This window comes from Syngnathoides biaculeatus, chromosome 2, assembly GCF_019802595.1.
Source record: "Syngnathoides biaculeatus isolate LvHL_M chromosome 2, ASM1980259v1, whole genome shotgun sequence".
Lineage (NCBI taxonomy): Eukaryota > Metazoa > Chordata > Actinopteri > Syngnathiformes > Syngnathidae > Syngnathoides > Syngnathoides biaculeatus.
The window spans coordinates 24,269,865-24,297,226 of NC_084641.1; the positions used below are offsets into that span (position 1 = coordinate 24,269,865).

At 41.0% G+C, this 27,362-nt stretch overlaps 1 protein-coding gene across 2 annotated transcripts in view; it reads left to right on the forward strand.

Moving 5' to 3' along the window:
* Positions 1-789: 789 nt before the first annotated feature.
* Positions 790-27,362, forward strand: part of nup210 (nucleoporin 210) — a 51,397-nt gene continuing 24,824 nt past the window's right edge. The window contains exons 1-15 of one of the 2 annotated variants that reach the window (XM_061842503.1): positions 790-907; positions 1,005-1,192; positions 4,365-4,504; positions 7,690-7,821; positions 10,202-10,298; positions 10,451-10,601; positions 12,485-12,617; positions 12,702-12,860; positions 14,459-14,527; positions 14,618-14,724; positions 16,830-16,970; positions 17,091-17,228; positions 17,372-17,527; positions 25,655-25,853; positions 26,443-26,588. In XM_061842503.1, the coding sequence (XP_061698487.1) occupies positions 1,032-1,192; positions 4,365-4,504; positions 7,690-7,821; positions 10,202-10,298; positions 10,451-10,601; positions 12,485-12,617; positions 12,702-12,860; positions 14,459-14,527; positions 14,618-14,724; positions 16,830-16,970; positions 17,091-17,228; positions 17,372-17,527; positions 25,655-25,853; positions 26,443-26,588 (1,929 nt within the window). In that variant the 5' untranslated portion in view covers positions 790-907; positions 1,005-1,031. Of the gene's footprint in view, positions 1,193-4,364; positions 4,505-7,689; positions 7,822-10,201; positions 10,299-10,450; positions 10,602-12,484; positions 12,618-12,701; positions 12,861-14,458; positions 14,528-14,617; positions 14,725-16,829; positions 16,971-17,090; positions 17,229-17,371; positions 17,528-25,654; positions 25,854-26,442; positions 26,589-27,362 lie in introns of both variants that reach the window. The other variant, XM_061842497.1, reaches the window with a different exon arrangement.

Here is a 27,362-nt window from a genome sequence, read left to right on the forward strand (position 1 = left end):
TATGTATGCTCTTCATTGCATGTCTCATTTTTGGAAGAAACATTAGCTCACATTACATACACTTTCTGAGTAGTGAGTGGCAAAAGGCGAGTAGAGATATTGAACAGGCAAGCACACTTTTGGTTGGGATCTGCAGTGTCCAGAAACAGAGTCCAGCATTCAGCATCCATCCATCCATTTTCTTTGCCGCTTATCCTCACGAGGGTCGTGGGGACTGCTGGAGCCTCTCCCAGCTGTCAACGGGCAGGAGACTGGTACACCCTGAACTGGTCGCCAGCCAATCGCAGAGCACGAAAAGACAAACACCCGCACTTACAATCACACCAAGGGGCAATTTAGAGTCTCCAATTAATGTTGCATGTTTTTGGGATGTTGGAGGAAATGGGAGTGCCCGGAGAAAACCCACGCAGTCACGGGGAGAACATGCAAACTCCACACAGGCGGTGCCGGGATTGAACCCGGGTCCTCAGAACTGTGAGGCCAACCCGAAAACATGCAACATTAATTGGACATTCTAAATTGCCCCTCGGTGTGATTGTGAGTGCGGCTGTTTGTCTCTATGTGGCCTGCGATCAGCTGGCAACCAGTTCATGATGTACCCCGCCTCCTGCCCGTTCACAGCTGGGATAGGCTCCAGCACTCCCTTGTGAGGATAAGCGGCTAAGAAAATGGATGGATGGTAAAAGTGAAGTGAAAATGGATCCACTTGAATCCAAACGATGACTCCAAGATGCGTTGTGGCGCGTGACACAAAACGCACCTGCAGCTTTAAGAAAACGCGTCGTTGTTACTGAAGTGTGACGTTGACTCAGTCCCGGCATGCTCTCAGGTCCAATGGTTGCAAATGGCGGGTTCTGGTTTCGCAGTAGCTGAGGTCCACGCTTTCTGTTTTTGAGTTGACAAACAGGTTCGTTCCCTTTATGGAAAAAAAAACACAACCCCGCCACCACGATTATAGCGATTATAGTATAACTTTGTTGTGGTTTGTGTTCATTTTACTGAAGATAACCAACAAGTCTCATTGGGCCGAAATGCTGACAATGAAACAATTGGCGTTATTGTGGCTGCCGTATCTCAGCGTGTTTCAAAACATTTGCTGCTCCAAGCTAAACATGCCCAAAGTGCTGCTGCCGCTCGCCAGAGGTACACGAATTAACTTCACACTGGAAACCACTGAAGGTTGCTACAGATGGTGAGTAGAGAGAAAAAGGGTGACATGCTCGCAGTGGGAGGGAGTGTCGGATTACACTACGCCAGCGCGTGGCCACAGCATCTGCGGGCTGTCACTTTGGGAGGGCGAGAGAAACCGTGTGCGACCAAAATAGCCCGGAAACGTCCCTGGCCTTATGTAGCGTTACTTCTCCATCAACATTATTCGATGTCAACTTTTGTTCATGTGTATTACTTTGTATGAGCATCTCCTGCGGCCTCCGAGGACCTGCAGATGATATACACCAGGGGTGCCCAGACTTTTTTTTTTTTTTTTACCCCAAGATCTATTTCTCAAGCATCCAGCCTCTCGCGATCGACGTGGGGAGGGAAGGAGGGACGTTTTTTTATTATTTTTTTTTTTTTAGAATGACCAATGATGAATTAGAATGACCAAGTCACAAAGATCTACCCACTACCAAAATGCAAAACGTGTTTATTTTAAAGTATATTGAGGATTCTTTATGAGCATGAGCAAATATTACACAACATAACTTTAAACATTTTTTGTAACTATCTGAGTTCACGTTGATGATCCCTAAACACCATAAGAATGAAAATGCACACCTGGGCTGTCACTCACGCCAGTGGATTCGTCCAACTGCAATAAGAAATTATTGCAATTTCCGATGTCCTTCCACACATCAGCCATGGCTTCACAGCGCCATATAACTGTACTCCTTTACAGCTGCAGAGATATTATTGAATGTAATATTTCCACCTTATTTTTAAAAGATCGAAACAACAAATCAGCCATGCCTCCTTTAACACCTCTCCGTCTTGGAAAGACTTCTTGTTATTAACGATGATGTAACAAACCCAGAACGATGCTTCGGTGGCGGCTTTCGCCGTTGAACTATATTGTGTGAAAAGTGACTGCTGTGCGGCCAATTGGGATTTCAGTTCGTTCGCTTATCTCATTCTCGGCTTGCTTTTCGGCAGAATGTCGGCGTCGTATACTCCATAAACCGTTTGAAAATGCCGCTCCACATTCACTACACTGGTAGATGAGGCAAACGCACTTCGAAAATGACATCGTGATATAGTTGGCCGCCTCTCATTCCGTATGAAAGTGATACGTTTTTGTCTTCTTTACTGCAGCATCCATACTCATATTTGTCAAGATTTCTTAAGCTAGAGCTTAAAATGGGGGGGGGGGGGGAGATTCACCGACAGCGTGTTTTCCTGGACTGTTGATCTTAAGTTAAAAAAAAATATATGCCTGATGACTTTTTTTTTTTTTTTTTAATTGGCACGCCGTCGCGATCGACCGAAACTGCCTCGCGATCGCATTGAGCACCCCTTTTGTACACTCATGATGAGCACTCTACTAGAGCCGTAAGAAGAACCTTTTATTAGTCCTAGAGGGAAAAAATAACACATTATTAGATTTGCATTTGCACTCTATGGTCAATATGAATGACTTAGCCACAATTGAGGCATTTTACAAATAAAAGCAGGTGCACACAAGTTGAATACTCAGAAGGGTTGTTGGCTTGCTCTGTCGCTTTATGACTTTTTTACAGTGCTTCGGGGGCGGAAGTGCGTATTGACTTACTCCATGACTTAAACAGCTTTTTGATTCAATGGGTCACGTTAGTTTTAATTCAACATACTTTTTTACTCGAGTTTTTCTGTGAAATACGACTTCTCTTTGTTCAGATCTCTAATTGCTTGATCTTTTGACTTCCTGAAAGAGGTTTGCACTCTGCAGTGCTACACATAAACCATGGCCGGGACATCCACGGCCTCACTTTCAATCTTCTGTATGTTTACCACAGCGACAGAAAAAAAGTTCATTCACTGAGCTGCCTTGTTTCTGTTTTGCTGTGTAATTCCTACTTTGTGAGACTATTATTGTGTCATTTTTCAAAGCATAAAAACAGTTAAGTCATTTCTTTTGGCAGAATTTGCTTTATCTCGTGCAAATTTATCAAGATTTTATTGATTATTGTTGTACTTGGTGATATTTTGCAACATCTGAAGTTGCTTATTTTTTTAGCACATCTCTCTAACTCTACCTGCCTTTGTTTGGAGGTAATGTCTCTTCACCAACCAGTCCAAATCTTCGTATTTTGGTCCTTAGTGTGTTTTGAAATGGCCATCTTCCATACCAAGTCCGAACAGAGTGACTCACAAAATGTTGCAACTTGTCTCATCTCCCTCAACCACCGCGGTCACTTGGTGTCATGAAAAGGGTGGAGAACCAATTTCCTGTCGGGGGCCATTTACTTTTTATAGTCTTCTGATTTGATGCAAGAGTCAGAAAAAAATATTTATTTATGATTAGCTTGGAACATTGTACGACCGGTTAGCACGTCTGCCTCACGGTTCTGAGAGCGCAGCTTCAAATCCGCCCTCACTTAGCATGTTCTTGCCGTGCCTGTGTGTTTGTCCATAGGTGTACTGTAAGTGTTGGTGTGAATGTGGGTGCGAATGGTTTCTATATGTGCCCTGTATTATCAGCTTTTCCTCATTAAGTGGTTTGGAAATTTTTTTCGTTGTCTTGCCCCCCTCCCAAAAAAAAAAAAAAAAAAAAATCTTGATCAAATGTACTTCCATGGGTCATTGGTTCCCATACCTGGGCTTAGAATGAATCTATCTATCTATCTATCTATCTATCTATCTATCTATCTATCTATCTATCTATCTATCTATCTATCTATATATCTATCTATCTATCTATCTATCTATCTATCTATCTATCTATCTATCTATCTATCTATCTATCTATCTATCTATCTATCTATCTATATATCTATCTATCTATCTATCTATCTATCTATCTATCTATCTATCTATCTATCTATCTATCTATCTATCTATCTATCTATCTATCTATCTATCTATCTATCTATCCATCCATCCATCCATCCATATCGCAGAGGGTGTTCTGGAGGCAGAATATGTAAGTGTTCAGTACTATAAAACTGAGGAATGCTAAATTATTGAAATGCATTAACCAGTCCGCCGAACGATTGGGAGGTATAGAAAGAGGTCAGTCCCATTTTGGAATTTCCCAGGCAGTGTAGGGCTTCAGTGTAAATTTTCTGTCTGAATGTTTGCAATGTTGCTTTCAAGGGTGGTGAGCAAAGCTAGTTAACTATAATGTGCTTGACAAATGTACAGCATTCACTGTAGTCATGTTCTTCCAGGAAATCAACACGACCAGAAGTAGCAAGCGTCGTGCCCATCGATGAAGAAACTGGCCGAGGCTGCTCCAGGAAAGCGGTTCTTCAAGCTCTTTCAACCCAGCCCTCCAGGTTGACCAGCATCATTCTGGCTGAAGATGTTGGTAAATATTACAGGAAATATAGCTCAGCTGGTAAAGCGTTGGCCTGGTTCAATCCCGGACCCGCCTGTGTGTGGTTGGCATGTTCTCCCCGTGCCTGCGTGAGTTTTCTCCGGGCACTCCAGTTTCCTCCCACATCCCAAAAACATGTAACATTAATTGGACACTCTAAATTGCCCCTAGGTGTGATGGTGAGTGCGGCTGTTTGTCTCTATGTGCCCTGCGATTGGCTGGCAACTCTCTGCGACCCTTGTTAGGATAAGCGGCAAAGATAATGGATGGATGGATCGATGGAAGTTTTTTTTACCCTGTAATATGCAGTGCATTGGTCTGTTTAAAATGCAGAATACCGTAGACAAAGTGAAAACCAGCCCATTTATATATTTAAGTGCATTCGTTTAAGAAACACGTGTACATCTGTAATTTGTACCTTTTAATAATTTAATAATAATGCCCCCCTCCATCAAGTGTAATCTGTTGTGACATGCATTTGATCATCACATTCTGAACAGAGACTGTAAATACTGGTGTGTAATTGTTTCCCATGTTTTCATTAATAGTTGCAGACACACTGTACACGGAGTTTGGTGGGTTATAATTTACTCTAAGATCAGCATCCAAAGATTTTTTTCATTTTCAGGTTTTGAACCAAAATTACTCTATTTGAAGACCAGCTAAAATGAGCAAAAAGTCTGTAAAAAACCCTTTTGGGAAGCAAAACAAAGGAAATGTATTTGTATAGCGCATTTCATACACAAGGTAATGCAATGTGCATTACATGACCAAAAACATTCCAATACATTAATAAAAATGTTTGGGCTCTGCACTCCATTAGCGAAGATTAAACATACCCAATATCTTCGGTGCAGTACATATTAGTCACTGTTAAATGCTCACTGTAAACTTTTAAATTCAAAACTGTGAGTTTTGATCGTAACAAAAAGTCCGATATTTTAGAATTTATTCACAACAGAGACCTAACCAAATATCTTGCCCGCACTAATGTGAAGGCCGAAACTGAGATCTTGCCTGCACAATGTAGTTGAGCTCTTGCTCAATGACTGTGGTTTTGAGTCACAAGATGTCACGCAGGTGATAGTCACTTAGTCTCGTTCTCACTCGGCTCTCGGTCATGTTCATGACCGAGAATGCCTTTTCACACAAGTATGATGAGCCAAACAAGATCAGCATTTTCGTAGCAACTGTTGAAATCTCTGGAAACTTGCCTCCATCCAGTTGGCGGTAGAAGTCGACCAGCAAGAGCTGTTGGTGCCGGGTGCAACACACTCTGCGTCACACTGAAACTCAATGAGCTATCTAATGAAACGTCTTCTGTTCTCCCCCCCATCGTGTTACGAGCCAGGCAAACATTGGCAAAATCTTGCTTCTTCTCAGGAGAAATGTTCTCAACTATTTTCAGCACACAGTCTTTGATAAATTCACGCACAGTGAAAGATTTGCCGTGCTTGGCAATCAGCGTTGCCACCTCGTAGCTCACCCTTGTAGCATTTTCATTTGACTCATGGGCTCTTGTGAAAAAGCACTGCTGTGCCGTTAAAACCGCTTCCTGTTGTTTCAATTTTTCCCTGTGTTCGTCTCCAGTAAGACTGTCGTAGTTAGCATGTTTTGTCTGGTGGTGCCGTTTGATATTAAATTCCTTGAAAACAGCCACAGTCACCTCTCCAAATTGCTTCCATACCTCCACAGGTATGTCATCAGGACCAACTGTCTTTCCCTTTTTCATCCTCTTTAATGCCTTTCTAGACCCCCCCCCCCTTACTAATCATTGCAGTCTGGCGGGAACTCCTCCTCACCACCGACAGCCTTTCTCACCTCTTTCCGAAAGGCCACACAACACTCTTCTTTTCTCAGCCTCCACCACATGGTTCTCTGCTCTACCTTTGTCTTCTTCATCTTCCTCCCCACTACCAGAGACATCCTACACACCGCCGTCCTGGTGTGTGAAGCTCCACTCTCCCCTACCACTACCTTAAAGTCAGTAACCTCCTTCAGATGACATCGTCTGCTCAAAATATAATCCACCTGCGTGATTCTACCTCCATTCCGGTAGGTCACCCTACGTTTTTGCCTCTTCTGGAAAAAGGTGTTCACCACTGCCATTTCCATCCTTTTTGCAAAGTCCACCACCATCTGTCACTCAAAGTTCCTTTCCTGGATGCCGTACTTACTCATCAATTCTTCATCGCCCCGATTTCCTTCACCAACATGTCCATTACAATCTGCACCAATCGCAACTCTTTCTCTGGCTGGGATGCTCAGAACTACTTCATCTAGTTCCTTCCAGAATTTCTCTTTCAACTCTAGGTCACACCCTACCTGTGGGGGCATACACGCTAATCACATTCAACATAACACCTTCAATTTCAAATTTTAGCCTCATCACCCGATCTGATACTCTTTTTCACCTCCGAGACATTCTTAGACAGCTCTTCCTTTAAAATAACCCCTACTTAATTTCTATTCCCATCTACCCTCCTCCTAAACTTTGACCTTATTACCTTTCCACCTGCTCTCTTGGATGCACAATATATCAACCTTTCTCCTAAATGCCAACCAACTCCTGAGCTTTTCCTGTCATAGTCCCAACATTCAAAGTCCCTACACTCAGTTGTAGGCTCTGTGCATTCCTCTTCTTCTTCTGCCAAAGAATCTCCTTTCCTCTTTTTCTCTGTCTTCGACCCATAGTAGCTGAACTTCCACTGACGCCCTGCAAGTTAACGGTGCCGGGGGCCAGCGTTGTTAACTCGGGCCACGACCGATCTGGTATGGGATTCTTTAGATGAATACTCATATTTGTTTGCCAAAGTTTTAAGCCGGATGTCGTTCCTGACACAACCCTTTACGTTCATCCGGGTTTGGGACTGGCCTACAGATTTCACTGGCTTGTGCCCCCATAGAGCTGAATTACTGGTATAAATAGATGAACTAAGATAAATTATTTATTGTGAATGTATTTTTTTAGGAATTACGTACACAAGTATAGGGTTAATAAATGAATGGTCATTTAAATGGACTCAATAGCGCCATCTTGTGTTTGAATCGGTGATCGGTTATCTTTTTTTTTTTTTTAAACTCGCCGATCGGGGATTTTATTCCAAAAATTCCGATTGTGTAAACCGTAGTTATGTACTTTGTTTCTAAAGTGTGTTGCCCTCTTCTATTTACAGTAACAGGACAGGTACTGCGGTGTGATGCAATCGTTGACGTGATCTATGATGTTACTATTGTGTCCACCACCAGAGAGCTACACCTGGAGGATTCACCCCTTGCACTCGAAATTAATGCACTGGACTCTGAAGGTGCGCATGATTTAAGATTCCTTTCATTATAGCCTGCTGGTGCTTTGTTAAATGTTCCCTTAACCGAGGTAATTAGCACATTTCGGACTGGTCTTGAATATCCAAAACCCAATTCCACTGAAGTTGCGATGTGTGAAACAAATCATGATTTGCAAATCTTTTTCAATCTATTTTCAACTGAATGGACTCATGTGACCCCTGTGAGGATGAGCAGCTTGATGGGTGGGACCAAAATAGGATATTCAATGTTCACACAGTTTTTTTTTTTTTTTTGGGGGGGGGGGGTCATCCTCAAAAACTCCATTTGGAACATTCCACAGATGAGCAAGTCGATTGGAAACTGGTGTGTGTCCTGATTGGATATACAAGGAGCATACCCTAAAGACTCAAATTTTCACAAGCAAAGATTTGTGAACAACTGTGTGAGCACACAATCCAATAGTTGAAGATTTCTTGATGTCGAGTTTCAAGGAATTTAGGGATTTCATAATTTTTGTCTATAATGACAAAACATTCAGAGAATCTGGAGAAATCCCTGCATGTAAGCAGCAACATCGAAAACCAACATTGAGTTCCTTCAATTGCCCAAGTAATTGCTGCAATAAAAACTAGTATTTTGGTAAAAACTGTTATCATCATAGTGAGTATTTGCTTCGTGGGCTGAGGAGCAATTCAGAAAACCATTATCACTTACATAGTTGGTAAATCTACAAATGAAAAACTCTGCCACGCATAGCCACATAACAACAACAACCAGAAACGCAACCGGTTTCTCTTGGCCCGAGCTCATATGCGATGGACTGATGCAAAGTGGAAAAGAGGTGTTCTCGTCACATTTCAGATTGTTTTTAGAAATCACGGATGTTTTGTTCCCTGAGCCAAAAAGGAAAATAACCATCCGGATTGTCATCAGTGTGGAACTCTCTGATGCTATGGATGTGTTTGTTAGTGCCCGTGACATCGGTAATTTGGACATCTGTGAAGCACCATTCAGTTTGAAAGGTACATGATAAGTTTTGGAGCAAGATTTGCTGCCATGCAGGGGACAACTTTTTCAGGGACATCCCTACTTCTCAGCAAGACGATACCAAGCTACATTTTGCACGTGACAGCCGTGTGTCCTCTTAGTAAAATAGTACGAGTACGAGACTGGCCTGACAGTACTCCAGACAATGAAATTGTGTGGTGCGTTACGGAATGCAAAATAAGACAACAGAGACCCTGGACTGCTGAGCAGATTAAGTTGTATATCAAACAAGAAAGGAAAGGAATTCCACCTACAAAGCTTCAACCATAAATGTTCTCTGTTCCCAAATGTTTGAGTCTTGTTTAAAGGAAAGGTGATGTAACACAGTGGTAAACATGCAACATGTGTTGCCATGCAAGCAATTACTTTTTCAGGAACATCCCCCTCTTATCTAAGCAAGACACTGCCCAGCCACATTCTGCACATGGTACAACACTCGGGTTTCTTAGTAAAAGTGTGTGAGTACTACTGTAGTCTGGCCTGCCACCAACCCAGATCTGTCACCCATTGAAAATCTGTAGTGCATTATGGAGCGCAAAATAAGACAAAGGAGACCCCAGACTGTTGAGCAACCGAAGTTGTAAAACAAACGAGATTAGAAAGGAGTTCCACCTACAGAGCTTCAACCATTAACGTCCTCAGTTCCCAAACACTTATTGAGTGTTGTTAAAAGGAGAGGTGATGTAACACAGTGTTAAACATGCACCTGTCTCAGGTGTTTTGGGAACGTGTTGCAAGCATCAAATCCAAAAGTGTGAATTTCTGCCATTTAAAAAAAGGATCAGTTTGAACAGTACATAGCTGTCGTTCAATTAATTATAGCTTGAGAAGGATTTGCAAATTGCATCGTTTTTATTCATTCATTAATTTATTCATTTTCATCCCCAAGTTCATAACACTCATTTATTGCTTACTTGTTGCAGCAAAGATTTATGAGAACAGTGTTTGATCTTGTCAAGCTGTGCTCATGACCTGTTTTTTTTTTCAGTTTTCATCTCCTGGTTCAATTTAAGACAAGGTGACTGAAGTAAATGAACTGTTACGACAGTGTGATGCTTTCTTTTTAAAGCTCCACGGTATCATGTTGTATGTTTCCCAGACTTTGGCCTTGAGAATCATTATTTTGAGAAGACTGTAGAAGAATGTGGAGTATTCTGTAATCAGATGCCTGTTGGTTTTGTACCAGCCAATTCAGCTGCCAGGAGCTGTTCAGTCAACATTATGTCCGGCGTGTTTTGTTCGGAGTCGAAAATGTGCAAATGTCCTCAATCTCGACTGTTACATGGCATCAGTCACTTGTTTGAGCGTATGGAAAAGTCAAGTTTGACTCTTCTGCTTTTCATTCGTTAACAGGAAACACCTTCAGCACTCTTGCAGGTCTGGTATTTGACTGGACTTTAGTGAAAGATGTGGATGTAAACGGATTCTCTGATTCTTATAATTCATTACGGTTGGTATACCTTTACTATCTACATTAACAGCAGTGGAATTACAGTTATTACGGCATTACTAAGATCCAGAATGGCCTCGTATTTTATCTCATGCTCCTTTGGTTAGAATGCAAAGTACTTCACAATGAACATTGCTGTCTCTCTTTTGAAGGTTTCTGAAGTTTTCAGAGTCTACATACACACCTCCTGGATACATATCTGAAATGGAGCGTGTTGGCAAACAAGGCAATATAATTTTGGTGTCGGGCCTGAAAACAGGACATGCTAAAGTGAAGGCCAAAATCCAAGAATCGCTGTATCATGTAAGACAGAAAGACTTTTCCAGCACAAAGAACAAATATTCAAATGTATTACCTGAGTGTCAGACAGCCTTTAGGATTTCTTGGTGTAAGAAGATGGGAAGAATTTAGATTGTGGCCTCTGTGTGACCGCAAACCTCCACTGATGTAGGGATCTAAAAATAGATGATGGGAAGATGGGATAATCATTCTTCCCTACCTGAATTGTAATTTCAAGTTAATGGCTGCTATAAGACGATCATAAAATAAGATTTAACTTGTGTTAAAGTCTTCCCTTTCCAAAAGAAACTAAAAAATATACTGATAGTAAAAATAGACTGAGGGTGAACACCTATCTTTTTGAAAATAGTTACACTTGTCTTTCATTTTTTAAGTTTCAAATTGTGAAGTTTGCATGTTTTCCCCATCCCTACGTGGGATTTCTCCAGGCACTCCGGCTTCCTCCCACATCCCCAAAAACATGCATTGATTAGGAGACTCCAAATTACCCTCATGTGTGATTGCGAGTGTGACTGATGTGTGTCTCCATGTGCCCTGCGATTGGCTGGCAACTAGTTCAGGTTGTTCAGCGCCTGCTGCCCAAAGACAGCTGGGACCGGCTCCAGGACTCTTGGTACCCTTGTGAGTATACGGGACTAAGAAAATGGATGGATATTTCTTATAACCCCTCCTCGAGCTGTTACCTTATCGTGGTGGAAGGGTTTGTGAGTCCTGATGATCCTAGTTGTCTGGGACTTCACGCCCCTGGTAGGGTCACCCATGGCAAACAGGTTCTAGGTGATGGACCAGACAAAGTACGGCTCCATAAACCCCTATGACAAGTAAAAATGCCTTGCCTGGACGCGGGTCATCGGGGCCCCCCTCTGGTGGCAGGCCTGGAGGTTGCCTGGCTGTACCCATTGGGCTGATCCGGGCACAGCCCGAAAGGGTAACACGGGTCCCCCTTCCCATGGGCTCACAACCTTTGAGAGGGCGCAAAGGAGTCAGGTGCAATGTGAGCTGGGCGGTAGCTAAAGGCGGGGATCTTGGCGAAAACGATCCACGGCTGCAGAAACTAGCTCTAGGGACATGAAATGTCACCTCTCTTGCAGGGAAGGAGCCCGAGCTGTTGCGTGAGTTTGAGAAGTTCTGACTAGATACAGTAGGACTCTCCTCTACACACTGCTTGGGCTCGGGTGAGACGTGCCAAGCAGGTGTGAGTATACTTATTGCCCCCCCCGAGTTCGGCGCCTGTACGACGGGGTTCATCTCGGTGGATATTCCTTCTAAAGCTACTTCCGCCGCAACTTGACTCGACAAAGCGGTAGATGGATGGATATTTCTTTTAAGAGTCGCAGTTGTGCAAAGATGCAGAATCTTCCAACATTTAGAGCAGTTAGCGTGTCAACCCCCCACATTATAAATGTGCCCTTAACCGTTCACGGTTCACCGTTATAGACCAGTGCAATGACAATTGTGCAAAGGGTCCAGTTGGGTGAATGAGTGAATTGTCACAGGAAGAGTATAAATCTTCAAATTTGCGACAATTTAAGCTATTTAAGCGTCATCCCCCCCAATCCACAATTCCAAAGAATGAAGTACCAACAACACTCCAAAAAATACAGGGAGCGCCCAGAAATATCACATTGCAGGCTCACTGTACCTGTAAGCATAGAATGGTAATGCAGAACAAGTTGCTCATAAAAGATTTTCAGAAGTGTGCAGATAACTGATGATTAAATTGATTGTTTGATTTCACATGAGTTGGGCTGGTAGTCGAGAGACCCAACTAGTTGCATACAATCAGAAAAGTCAACTTAACATGTCCCCAATGTCCCTTATTCTGTTTGTTTTAAATTTGTTGCTCCTAAAAATGAAGCTATGTTGCTCTGATATATGTACTGCAGGGTGTGGATGCAGCTGAGGTGAAACTATTGATTTTAGAGAACATTTTACTCAGTCCTGCACATGACGTCTACCTGCTAGCCGGAACGTCAATCCGATACCAAGTCCTGAAGATAAGACAGGGTTCAATAACTGGTAAGACTGTTGAGTGGAGCTTGCTGTATCTTGACTGTCAGGGTAAATTTGAGATAACGTGCTTATTTTTGCCTGTTTTTCAAGAACTTTCAATGCCATGTGATCAATATGAGTTGCACCTTCAGAACAGCTTGGTTGACACAAACGGAAACCCAGACGTTCCCGTCGCTCATCTAGATCAACGATCCTCCACAGTTACTGCCATTCAGCTGGGACACGTCAATGTCGTGCTCGACCATAAAAGTATCCTTCTGAAATATTGTCATCTGCACTTTCTTGGAGACTTAACAACATGGTAATAGGCTGTGCTGGATCATGACCCCTTCTGCTTCTGCTTCTGCTTCTGCTGCTGCTAATGAACAGTCTCAAGTTGTGTTATGGGACTGCACTGATGAAGCTGTTTGGCTATCATGCACATAGGCCAAGTGAGCTAGTAGCAGAATAGTAGTAGTGTGTCGGATTTGAGAAAATGATTTATTAATCTCTACAGGAATGTGTGGAGTGGGGACAGGGGACATTGGTTGGTAGACTACTATGCTCTTTTTTTCCCCCTAATGGACAAATTGTCCTGGCAACTTTTTTTTATGTGCCTGAGAGAGTGAAAGCCTGTCTTTGGCCTTTCAGCAATAAGACTTTTTGTAACCAGGCTGAAGAAAGGTAAAGATAAAATCAAATAATCAATAAAGTTATATGCGTTTCCATTGGTAGTGTGTGAATGAGATAGGGAAAGGGCTCCAGCCAGCGCAATTAAGTCCACACAGGTTTTTGTAAAGGTTGTCTTCATGTTTCAACATCCTTTATTTCACCAAGTAAAAGCTTATTGAGAGTTAAATCTCATTTCCAAAAGCCAAGATGCAGCAAAAATTATACAGTCAGCAGAAATTATACAGTGGGTGCAGAAAATATTCAGTTCCCCTTAAATTGTTCACTTTTTTAATGTATTGCAGCCAATGGACAAAATCATTTATTCACTCCCCACACTCATTTACACACAGCACCCCATATTGACAGAAAAAAATGGAATTGTTGAAATTTTTTTCAGATTTTTTTTTTTTTTTTTTTTAGAAAAGAAAAACTGAAACATTACACAGCCGTAAATATTCAGACTCTTTGTTCTGTATTTATGAGAAGCGCCCTTTTGAGCTAATACAGCACTCAGTGTTTTGGAAAAGATGCACCAGGTTTGCATGCCAGGTTTTGGAGATCTATTGCAGTTCCTCCTTTTCATCCAGGGTATTTTGATACTTGACTTGGCATGCGCTTTCGCTAGAAACTGCAGTACCCAATGTGCTTAATGTATGTCTTGGTCAGTTTTGCCTGCAATTCCAATTTTTCAGAATTCTTTAATCACAGTGTAAAAGAAAATGTAATCCCACTTCTGTTGTGTCCACTGTCTTTAGCCCCTACCTCCACCTTACCTCCACCTTATCGTATCTAGGTAAGGAGCTCTCGATTTGCTTTCCCAACTGTCTAGTACGGAGCAAGTAGTACTCACGGGCAACAAATTTGTATTTCATGCACATTATACTACGTTCGTGGCCACAAATGAGCATTTTATTAACACGTTGTACGTAATGTATAGTTTGGGCACAATTTATTTTTACTTATGACATGTCTCGGACACAGTAAACTTCTGTTAAGTCAACAGGTATACATGCATCATTTCAGCTATATACAAATTAGAGTAGTGCAATGCACCTATTTAAAAAAGTATTTTTGTAAGGGGTTTTTAGGGCTTTTTATTTAAACTTTCTTTTTAAGAGGGGCCAGCCTCTTCAAAGGTCTCTGAATACCCCTGTTGTGCAGTGTCTGCTTTAATTTTCCTTACAAGTATTTTTTAGGTTTTCGTATGCAAGGAGTGTTTCGACTTCCCAACAGCACTGTGTATGTGGTGGAACCTGGCTACCTAGGTTAGTTCAGCTCTCCATTTTTTTATAAATAGGAAATTGAATGTGGAAACTTTTTTTTTTCTTTGTTTTTGAAACATGTATTTGGTGTAGGTTTCAAAATTCATCCTGGAGACAGTTGGGTTCTGGAAAAAGGCAGAGACTATGACATCATGATTGAAGTATTTGATAAATCTGGCAACAAGCTCTTCCTATCTGATGTAAGTACACATCAGTAAAATCATTATTTTCAACATACAAGTATATTCGGATTCTTCGGAAATGTGGATTAATACGTTCATTTTCCGTACAGCTAGATATTCAGCGTATTCTAATTGTACACATAAGCATATTTAACACATCTCCATGAAAATGTCACAATAAAATAAATCTTCCTAATGGACTACGTGCAGCAAGTCTAACTATGTGATTGGTAAATTTGTTTCCGGTTAATTTCATGCACCATTAAGAACAGTAGGTATATGAAAAAAAAATACATGGAGTATCAACTGCCAGAAAACATTGTTACTGTAATATGAGGGTTACTTTTTAAATTTCATAAAACTTGTGTGTTGTGGTTCATCCGCCAAGTCAAAATGAAGGTAAAAAATATAGGTAGAGGGATCTAAAATTGTTCTAAGAATATCAGCAAAATACTCATAGGCAACATTGTTGAATCGTAAAGAAGTAGGAAAAATGTAAGATAAAATAGCCTTGGGTAAGGTAAATTTTCTGTTTTACTGCTGAAATAATCAGTAGCACTCAACATGCAAAACAGTGGTTGTGAAGTGAAAATCTCCCTACATCAAAGCAATACCATAATTTCCTGTGTATATAGCACACGCCCCCCCCCCAAAAAAAAAACGTAAAAAAAAATCATTCATGCGCATTATACATAGGCATAGGAAAAATGAAAATGACTTTTAACATTTTATAAATGTATGCTGCCATTTAGATGTCATAAAAAAGCTGGGCACTTTAATTCCAATATGCCACCACTACCTAGAGGTTATGAAAGAGTTATACACTTTATTTCTCTTATCCCTCCTAGTAGTAGTGTAAAGGTATAGCCTACACTTTTATTCCAATATGACGGGTACATATGACTGCCTATGTGTACAGTGTGTTCATGAGTTTACATACCCTGGCAGAATTTGTGATGTAGTTTTTCTTTTTAATGACTAAACATAACCATCAATATTTTTTTTGTTTTGCAAAAATTTTATAATTTCTTTCTGTTAAGATGGGGTGCTTTGTGTAAAAATGAACTTAAATGATTGCAAATTGCTGCAATGTAACAAAGAATGAGAAATATAAACGTGTTTGTGTGCCCTCCGATTGACCATCCAGGGTGTACCGTGGTGCTCCGTGAGGATAAGCGGCTCGGATAATGGATGGATGGATGAATACTCTGTGTACCCACTATAAATTTGAATATCCATCAATCCGTTCTTTGAGCCCCTTATCCTGACAAGGGTTGTGGGAGTGCTGACCATCCCAGCTATCTTTGGGCAGGACGCGGGGTTCACCTTGAACTGGTTGTCAGCCAATCCTAGGACACGTAGACACAAACAACCATCAGCACACACAGTCGCACTTAAGGGCAATTTAGATTCGCCAATTCATGCATGATTTTGGGATGTGGGAGGAAACCTAAATGCCCGGAGAAAGCTCACGCAGGCACGGGGGAAACGCGCCAACTCTACACAGGCGGGGTCAGGATATGAACCCCGGTCCTCAGAACTGTGAGGCATACTCACAAACCAGTCGCCCGACTGTGCCGCCAATTTGAATATCACGTTTATGAATAATATTTTTTTTTTCATGAAAGAAGAGAAATAATTATTTTTGTGATTGGTATACATGTGGCTATGGAGAGATGATGATGATATTGAAGTAACTAGTGAACAGATCTTTGTGGAATTGAGGAAATACAAATAAAGAGATTTGGATAAAAATATTATTATAAATGAGGTATAAAAAATGTGAATAAATGGGAACTAATGAATTGGAATTGAATAATAAGTAATTTTGAAATATAAATATGAGGAGTTAAAGGAAATTATAATGTAAGGTCTTTTCATATAGAATATTCTCATTTTATGAATGGAAAATTTGGATCGTAAGCAGTCATGCACTCCTCTCAGTTTGCAAACCGCTTTTATACATAACAAAGAAGAAGAAGAAGCTCTATGATGTTACAACAGTTGTTTTGGTCATGCACTCACCCTCTGTTGCTGGTCAAAGCGTTAGTGTGGCCATCTTTCATCCAGTCCTGATTAAAACCCAGCTGATAATGTTGCTTTTCTCCCTCTTTTTTTGGCAGAATGTCTTAATTGACTGTGTTTTTCCCCTGGAATACTTTAAAATGTTGCACTCTTCCCCAAATGGATCTCATCATAGCGTCAAGGCTATCAAAGACGGCCTTAGTGTCTTTGATGCTACCCTAAGAGCTGTTCAGGATCAAGTAAGTTTGTTTGGTACTTGTTCACAATTTAACTGAAAAATGACAAGTGTTGTTAACCTATTGTTCATCGCTAAAAATTAAGAGCTTGATCATTTCCTGTGTACTCTGTTCTCTTTTTAGAAGGGTGGGGTGCACACACTCGCCACCCCAGTCCACAATGAACAGGATGTGGAAATTTATAACCCCATAGTACTTAGTCCCAGTATTCTTACGTTCCCTTGGCAACCCAAAGTCGGCGCTTACCAGTACACAATTAAGGTATATTTCATTCATGTGAGGAAGATGACTGAGTTGCTCGGAAAACTGTATTTGGATATTACCTCTCTGTTGCAATTATTTTCAATGTTACTGAGAGGTGTCCCTCTATGTATCTAAAAGTTTTTCCTCAATGCTTTGGATAGGCAACAGGTGGCAGTGGAAATTTCAGCTGGTCTTCCTCCAACACGGCTGTAGCAACAGTGACTGTCAAAGGCGTGATGACAACTGTCAGTGACATTGGTGTCAGCACAATTTATGCTCATGATATGCGCAACCCACTCCACTTTGGAGAGATGAAGGTATGATGACTCTTGACAGTGTCCAGTGTTGATAATCCATTATCACTATTTTTCATCACATTCAATTCTGAATTATGACTTGATGCGTTAGTCTTTAAATATTTAACTGCTATGCATCTCAGTCGAAGATTACCTATTTCAAGGAGGTCTTTTTTTCCTCGTCTGCATTTTTATACTGATCCAGTGAAGGTCGGAATTTTCGGAATATTCCAGTGGTAATCTTAATGCTTCCTCTGACGCACTTAAAAGGTCAAGTGTCATCCCATATAAACTTTCTAAAATAGATATTGAAATGAAAAATACATATAAACATTATTCACTTCAATGTCTATACGAAAAAATAAAGATGAGTGGAGAGTGCATCATCCATACGCAAAGTTGCGGAAGTGTCATTCGACGACCAAGTGGTCGCCATATTGGCTGCATCTCCTGGCCGTGACGTCACCCCACACATTTGCCATTGAAAATACGCCGTGGCCCCTGCTGTGGGGAGACGAACACGCCCCTTCTGACACGGAAGCTCTTTTCGAAGAAGAGAACACCTCACAACGGAGAGAAGTTAAATATTACCCTATTGTTTCGAGCCATATCAAGATGATATGCGGACCACGGCCAAACCACTTCCTCGCCTGATCCATCTCCCCGCAGCGGTGATAAAAACAACACCGCCAGCGAGCGACAAAGACGCCGCGGTCAAACCGTCTCCCCGTCCGATCCACTTCATCAATGCCGCGGCCCGGCGCCACGACGACAAGGCCGGCGGGGGTTCACAAGGCCTGCAGGCTGTCATTCAGCGGCTGCTATACAGAAGTCTTCCGATGCACACATCAACACATTTAGCACCCCTACCTTACGGATTATGCCCCTTCCCAACTATTGTTTTTTTTCAGTAGCTGTATACACACCTACTTGTCATTTAGAACCCACGAAGCTCTCTTCCTTTGCACCTGTGCAATCCATTTTTCACGACTACCCCGATCTTTTGGAAAAGTATGAATAGTGAATCCATCCTCCTGAGTGTTCGAGCAATATCCAGCAATGCAACAAGATGGCATTTTGGCTAACACGAAGGAAAAACGAGCTACCTTTTAGCAGGTAAAACGGAGAAACGAGTCCGCTTGAGCGCGCCACTGCCTCCAACGTCACTTCCTGCTTCTCGTCGAAAACAAATCCCTCAGTAAGATTTTCATGGCGGGAGTTAGAAAAAGTCATACACGTCAAAATCATTTTTTGTTGCGACAAAATGGATGGGTCCATACCAGCTGCCGTTTTTTTTCATTTATGACACTTGACCTTTAACACGCACTTGTCATGTAAACATTTTCCAGTTTTGTTCATGTCACCTCTCCCATGGTTCCAGGTCCAGCACGCTCTAAACTTGAGTGTTAAACGGATTTCCCTCAGTGATACTTGATTTTTCGTTGCTCAATTCACCTTGGTATTATGCCATTTCATGCTAGTTACACAGGTATAAATTAATTACAAATATAGAGTGCATGTCAAGACACACTCTTGGTTAGATCTAGATTAAATTTAGTTTGACATGATAGATAATAATACTGTGTTAATTTTGCAAATCTTGCTCATGTCACTTGATTTGGAACTGTTTGGCAGGGAAATTACTGAGAGATAACATACAAAGTCAATCTTGAAAATAATAAAATCACTTTTTCCAAATCATTTTAAGTTTTAAGAATGGATGAATGAACGCCAAAATTAAATGAGCATGAAAAATCCGAGTTAAAAATATCCAATACTATCACAAGGAATATTTACACAAACCAGACAAATGGAAACAAAAACATTACTTGACTTGCACTTGGCAATTCCAGTGACAAGAGGACAATGTGTAAAATGTAAATAAAAACATAATTTTTAACCTATATTCAATTGAATATACTCCAAAGACAGTGTTTGAACAGATAGATATTATTTATTGTGTGTTCACTCATTTTCATTTTCATCTCTGAAACATTCCAAAAAAGCTACGACAGGCGCAACGAAAAACTGCATAAGTTGAAGATTCCACAAAAAAAAATAAAAATATGCGCTGCACATCGTGGGGGGCCTGTTGGGACAGCACCTTGCTCATCTTCCCGCATCCCTTCTCCAGTTTTTGGACCTCTTGTTTTCTTTCTTATTGTATGCCCTCCATGTACCCAATCCACAAATAAATCTTCTGATGTCATAAAATAAATTTACATTGCAAGGATAAATTGTGTAGCAAAGCTACAGTTAGTGAGCGCTAACAATTCTAAATCAGTCGGGCCTGTGTTACAATCGCTAACCAACTACAAGTGATGATCCCCCCCCAAGATGAAAACAATCGTAGAAAACTTACAGATATGAAAAGGAAACTTTCACACCCCGCACCCCTCACCAGTACCACTGACCACATTTACACCTCTGACGTCTGCCTTGACTATTCAGAAACAGGATGTGAGGCGTATTTTCAAACAACAAAAGATCAACCAAGCAGCAGGCCCAGACCTTGTGTCCCCATCCTGCCTCAAAGTCTGCACAGACCAGCTCACTCCAGTCTTCACACAGATCTTTAATAGATGTCTGGAACTGTGCAAAGTACCATCATGTTTCAAATGCTCCACCATCATCTTAGTCCCCAGGAACCTGCAATCTCCGGTCTGAATGACCACCTCAAGAGCATCACAGGTACCCAGATGGACCCCCTGCAATTTGCCTATCGAGCAAAGATGTCTGTGGATGATTCCCTCAACATAGCACTTCCATCCTAGAACATGTTGACAGAGCGCGGACCTACACGAGGATCCTTCCCTTGGACTTCAGCTCTGCGTTCAACACCATCTTGCTCAAACTCTTCTCTTCCCCGGTTCTCCATCTCAGCGTCTCACCTGCCGCAATTACTCACAACCTTTTATTTCTCAGTGACTGTTTTTCTCAATCCGTTGTCTCAAACAGTTACTGTTGTCTTACTTGAGCGCCTCCAACCAGAGACAAATTCCTTGTGTTTTTGACATACTTTGCAAATCTTATCTTGACTCTATTGTTCTGCTGTGCTTTTCAGCTCTTATCCACTCCATCCCCTAAAACCCTTTTCTGTCCGGCTGCATTTTCAATAAACAAAGTAAACAAAAACATACATACAAGTATGTACGTACCGAAAAACTGTTCCAGGACAAAGGCATACAGATCCACTATTCTGCAAGGGCATGCAACTAAACAGGACAGGTTTAAAAAAAACAAAAACAAACGAAAAAACCCTGTTTGGAGCATTCCACAGTTGAACAGGTTAATTGTAAACAGCTGTGTCATCATTGCCTGTAAAAGAAGTATAGCCGAAAGGCTTAACATCTGTGTGAGCGTATAGTCCAAAAATTTAAGAGAACGTTTCTCAATGTATAATTGCAAGGACTGGAGGGATTTCATCATCTACGGTCCATTACGTCAGAGATTTAGAGCAGGGGTGTCCAAACTTTTTGCAAAGAGGGCCAGATTTGGTAAGGTGAAAATGTGTGGGGGCCGACTATTTAGCCTGACATTCTTTGAACCATTAACATTAAATACAAATTGACTTTTTGGGATTTTTTTTAATTTAATTACAAATGGCATACTTTTACTTTTACATTTTTTTTTTACATTTAGGTTTTTACCGAAATCACAAACCACAAAAAATTAAGAAAACTATAAAGGATATCTAAGTTCATGTGAAACATTACATATTATTCACTATTATATGCTCACTGTAGGAAAAGTGCTGAAAACAAAACAATGATCACTGCATATTCAAACTCTGATTTTGACCATCACAAAAAAATTAATTAACTGAGATTTAAGAATTTATTCAACTCAGAGGACTTAACAAAGGTCTTGCCTGCACTAATGTGAAGGGTGGTACTGGGATCTTGACTATGTAGTCCATGTCTGGCTCAAGAGCAGTGGTTTTGATGCGCAAGACGTCACGCAGGTGAGAGTCACTCTAAATGCTCAGATGTCGCGTTATGTCAACTAAAAATCCCAAATCAGCCAGCCAAACAGGATCATTTAATTGTGGCATGGGTTGTCCCTTTTTAGTCAAGAATTGTCCAATTTCCTCCCTGAGAGAGAAGAAGCGCTGCAGCGCAGACCCCCGACTGAGCCACCTTACGTCGGTGTGATACAAAACATCTCCGTATTCAGCCTGGATGTCGAGAAGAAACTGTTGAAACTGGCGGTGGCACAGCGCTTTGGAGCGAATATAATTAATAGTCTTTATCACCGGTCTCATAACATTATCATATTTCATATATTTGGCACAGAGAACTTCTTGATGAATAATACAGTGGAGTTTAATAGCGCTGCCTCCTTCTTCGCTGACTTTGTTACAGACAAGTCTTGATAATCCACTCCGCTTGCCAGCCATGGCAGGTGCGCCGTCCGTAATAATCCCGGTGACTTTATTCCACTGTAGTTTCATGTCATCTACGGTGGAACAAACAGAAACAAATAAATCCGTTCCTCTTGTTTGGCCCTTCAGACTCTGGAGGTCCAGAAGCTCTTCACTCACGTTCATGTCATTGTCCACTCCTCTTAAAAAGATCAGTAACTGAGCGGTGTCGGACGCATCCGTGCTTTCATCGCACGCTAACGAGAAAAAGTCAAACTCAGTTCCTTTTGCCTCTAACTGTCTCTTAATATCTAATGAAACGTCTTCAATTCTCCGTACCACAGTATTACGAGCCAGGCAAATATTGGCAAACTCTTGCTTCTTCGCGGGACAAATTTTCTCAACCATTTTCATTACACAGTCTTTAATAAATTCACCCTCAGTGAAAGGTTTGCAGTGCTTTGCAATCAGCGTTGCCACTTCGTAGCTTGCCTTTGTGGCATTTTCATTTGACTCACGGACTCTTGTGAAAAAGCTTTGCTGTGCCATTAAAACAGCTTCCAGTTGCTTCACTTTTTCACCACGTTTGTTCCCAGTTAGCTTGTCGTAGCTAGCATGTTTCGTCTGGTAGTGCCTCTTGATGTTGAATTCCTTGAAAACAGCCAAAGTCTCTTGGCAAATTAGGCAGACACAGTTGTTTCGTATTTCAGTGGAAAAAATACTCAAATTTCCACTTGTCCTGGAAGCGGCGGCCCTCGCGGTCAACTTTCCTTTTTTTGTTTACAGACGCCATGTTAGAAATGGGCTGGGCTGAAACGATCACGCAAGGTCAAGGGTCACGGCGGCCAGAGTGCGGCCACAGGGCTACTGCCATCTTCTGGTGAAATGAAAAATATGAAAAATAGCTTTTTGTACACATGTATTTTATACTGTGGTCAACAGTGCTGGCGGGCCGCATATTATTGATTTCATGATAGAGGCCGCGGGCCGGTAAAAATTTGTCCACGGGCCGCAATTGGCCCGGGGGCCGGACTTTGGACATGTCTGATTTAGAGGATCTGGAGAAATCTCTGCATGCAAGCGGCAAGGCCGAAAACATTGAATGCGTGTGACCATCGAGCTTGGCGGCACTGCACTAAAAACTGACTATGTAAAGGATAGTGCCACGTGGGCTCAGGAACAAGTTGGAAAAACATTGTTAATTAACAGTTTATTACTACAAGTTCAAGTTAAAACTCTACCATGCAAAACAAAAGCCACATATCAAAATGCCCAGAAACGCAAGCAGCTTCTCTGACCCCTGCTTTAGGACGATATTGATAATCTACTGCCATCTTTCATCAATGGATTGACAATAGGTAGCGCCGTAAATTACGCTAGATTATAACAATAAATCATGATGGAAAAAAAAGATTTGATCATATGAATATTTAGTTTTGAAATTGAATGTCTATTGACCTCTTTAAAAATGTCTGTCTCAGTCTGTGCAGTGTCAATAAATTCTGATTATGCTATTAGGTAACAACTACATACTCGGGTATAACAACTCAGTAAATTATTTTAAGGTCTTGAGATTCCATCCCTAATCACACCCGCAACTTTATATCTGCGGGCATGACTGGTAGACCACACCCGTAACTATATCTGCGGGCATGGCTGACCACACCCGTACATTTTTCAAACGTGAGTGACTGCTGTGTCCTATTGAAAATGTGTGCGTGAGATCATGAAGCAGAAAATATGACAATAGAGAGCGCAGACGGTGGAGCACCCGAAGTTGTCCAGCAAACCTTTAACAATTTGTGCTCAGTTCTGTAACGTTTAATAGAAAAGGTGATGAAGATATTTTTAAGCATGCACCTGTCTTAGCTTTTTTGGCATGTGTTGGAGGCATGAAATTATGGTATATTTTACACAAAAAAAACAAAAGGTTTATCATTTTGAACATTGAATATTTCGTCTTTGAAGTGTATTCAATTAAATATAGGTAGGAAAGGATTTGCAAATCATATTCTGCTTGACACAAACCCCCAACTTCATTAAAATTGGGGGTTGTAAATAGGACGATTTATCTTTATCTGCTCTTCATCCTCTTTACTGAAGAGAATAGCATTTCTTAATACACACACACAGAGCTCAGTACGTTTCATCGTGCCAGGCTGTATGTGATAAGTGTTAAATGTTTTTCGCACTAGGCAACACAAATTGAGCCTTTAAAAATCCAGTCAGAATATAAAACTGAAAGGAGAATCAGCTTGTTTCCTAAAGTAATGGCTTTTTAATTACAAGGGAGAAGGGGTTTATATGAAGGCAGCTATTAATATTGCTTCATTTCACGAGCGTATTGAAAGCAAAACGACACTTCTGGGAGCTGATCTCCAATTTTAGCAGTGCACCAAGTCTCCACTGTCTTGCATTTGGAGCTGCAGCTGTAATTGAAAGTTTACCTAATTTAATTAAACACAAATGTTAATACAGTATAGTATTTCTTGAAAGCTATTTCTGAATTTTTAACGTTTTAGAAGCGCATTTGTTTCCCCATTATCATTGTTTTGGCTGTGAAGATTACTACATTTACTTACAGTGCCGTGAAAAAACATTAACCCCCTTCCTGTTTTTTTTTTTTTTTTTTTTTTTGCATATCTTATCTCACACAAATGTTTCAAATCATCAAACCAATGTTAATCTCACTCAGAGACAGGCCAAGGAAATACAAAATGCAGTTTTCAAATGGCAATTCAATTTATTAAGGCTAAAAAAAAAAATACAAACCTTTCTGACTCTCTGTGAAAAGGTAATTGCCCCTTAATGTAATAACGGGTTGTTGCCACCCTTGGCAGCAATAACTGAAAGTGTTTCCAATAATTGGTGATGAGTCTCTCACATCGCTCTGGAGGTGTTTTGTCCCACTCTCTGCAGAATTGTTTCAACTCTCCCATCTTGGAGGGTTTTCGAGGATGAAATGTCCGTTTAAGGGCGCACACCACAGCATCTCAATTGGATTGAAATCATCTGTTCACAGAATGTTACTCCAAAAGTCTTGAGGATCATCAAGATATTTTGGGGCAAATATGAGACAAGCCTTTATATTCTTTACTGACAGCAGGGGCTTTTCGCCTACGAACTCACTCATGGATGACATTTTTGCCTAGTGGCTTTCATATGGTAGAGTCAAAAACAGTGACCTTAACTGAGGGGAGCGAGGCCTGCATGTAATTACATGTTGGTTGAGGTTCTTTTGTGACCTGCTGGATGAGTCATTGTCGCTCTCTTGGAGTAATTTTACTAAGTCATCCAGTCCTGGGAAGGTTTGCCACTGTTCCTAGTTTTCGCCATTTGTGGAAAATGGTTCTGACAGTGGTTTGCTGGAGCCCCAAAGCCTCAGAAATGGTTTTGTAACCTTTTCCAGACTGATGAAGTCACCTTTCCCAAATTTGTGGTTAGTCACAGTGACTTAGTGATTTTGCAAGGGTGGGCAATTCCGTTTTGACAGAGGCTCACAAAGTTTTTGATTTTTTTTTTTTTCTTTTTTTGTGCTGTAATAAATTTGTCATTTAAAAACTGCATTTTATATTCCCCTGGGCTGTCTCTGAGTGATATAAAAATTGGTTTAATGATTTGAAACCTTTGTATGTGATAGATATGCAAAAAAAAAAAAAATTGGGGGGGGGGGCAAATACTTTGTCATGACACTGTATGTTTAGAAATGCAATTGTTCATTTTTATTCTCAGTCACTGACCCTAATAATTTTAAATTCATATAATAATAATTAATATTCCTGTAGGTATACGTCGTTGAACCTGTGGCAATGGACTTTGCTCCCTGCCAAGTGGAGGCCCGAGTGGGGATGACTCTCGAGCTACCCCTCAGTATATTTGGCCTGCTGGAGGAAAAGGGGACGGCGCGTGTTATGTTGAGTGACTGCTCCCACTTTGACCTGCAGGTTGACGAAGAAAGACAAGGCGTCTTTCAGCAGCTTGAAGGCGAGTCTGCAGATGCATTCTGATGCGTATAACAGCTGCTTCACCGTTATAAGATAAATTCCTCGTCCAGTTGCCAGTTGCTTCTTCTCAGAGGAGAAATGTCGTCAAGTGAAGACCACTAATGGAAAAAATTCATGGAGGCACTTGTTGATCATCCTGTTTAGTACAGGTTGTCAGCGCAAGCTATAACTGTTCACAAGTTGTCCATCTGGAAGAGATGGGGTTATTTAAGTATATCATGTGTTTCAAACTTCAGTTTATTGTGCTTTGTAGTGTCGTTGAATGAAGCTGCCTTATACGTCTATTAATTATTTTATTAGTAAAGCCAACAATAAACTGACTACATCATCAATCTTTGTTCACTATCAAACTCATTGAGGCAGTAAATCTTTTCAAATTGTCCTTTTTTTAACGGCGTAGTTTTCCATTCAGGGCTCTCCCGTTGTTAATTGAAAAAGTAAGCTCGGAGAAACAAGTGATTTTTTTTTTTGGGGGGAGGGATGGAGAGAAATGTCTTATCTGAACAGTTATTTGTCCATTGCCCCGTTTTTCTTCCATGTGCACTAGCACTTGTGTTTCTGCTTTGCAGGTCGTCTGAGTCCAGGCAGGGGCTACTGCAGTGGGGTGAGAGCCAAAGCTCTGGCTCCAGGCTACACCACGCTCTCGGTCAGCTACACCCACAGCAAGGTTCACCTCAGTGCGAAGATCACTATTGCAGCTTATCTTCCCCTCAGTGTGAGTCTTACAAAAATGAATGCATCTTCAGTATTTTAAAAACATCATTTTATTATGGGCAAATTGTGTTCCCTCAACATTGATCTCGACCCATTCCTTTTGAATGTTTTAGGACTCCCAACAGGGTCCAGATATATCTCATACATTCATTTAGACTATTGTTATTTTTTTTTTTTTTTTATTCTTGCCTGAAAAGCCAATTGCCATTTTTCCTCTTTTAAGGCATCAAAGTACTCGTCATCACACCTGCACGTTCATGCACATAGCGTGCCCTCACAATCAGGGCAGAATCTGGATGATCAAGCGATTGTTCGAATGCTCCCCTCTCGAGTTTCTTCCAGGCTCCGTGCTTTTTAATTATGCATTATACGCTTGCAAGTCTGATTTATACAAGTACGCCTCAACTGCATAGGAATGAGACTGGCTCTAGCAGTTGTAGTTGAATACAAAGTTTAACTCTATGATGTCTTGATGAGGTGACAAATATGCTCGTGTTGAACATTTCAATACCCCTAAAGTACACACAAATCAGCTCTTGGTGAATATTATATTCAGTTTACAGCATGCTTTTGGATCTGACGCTTGTTACTTTTTCAGTCATAGACGTTGCAGACTTTATAGTCATGTTTGTCCATTTAATTCTGCAGAGTTTGACCCACTTTACTGTCTTGCTCTGCTACTATTATATCTCAGGACAATTTCGAACTTTTATGTTATCTTAAATGAGCATTGTGTTACTTGAAGTAGCATTTTGCACAAATTAATTGTGTATTA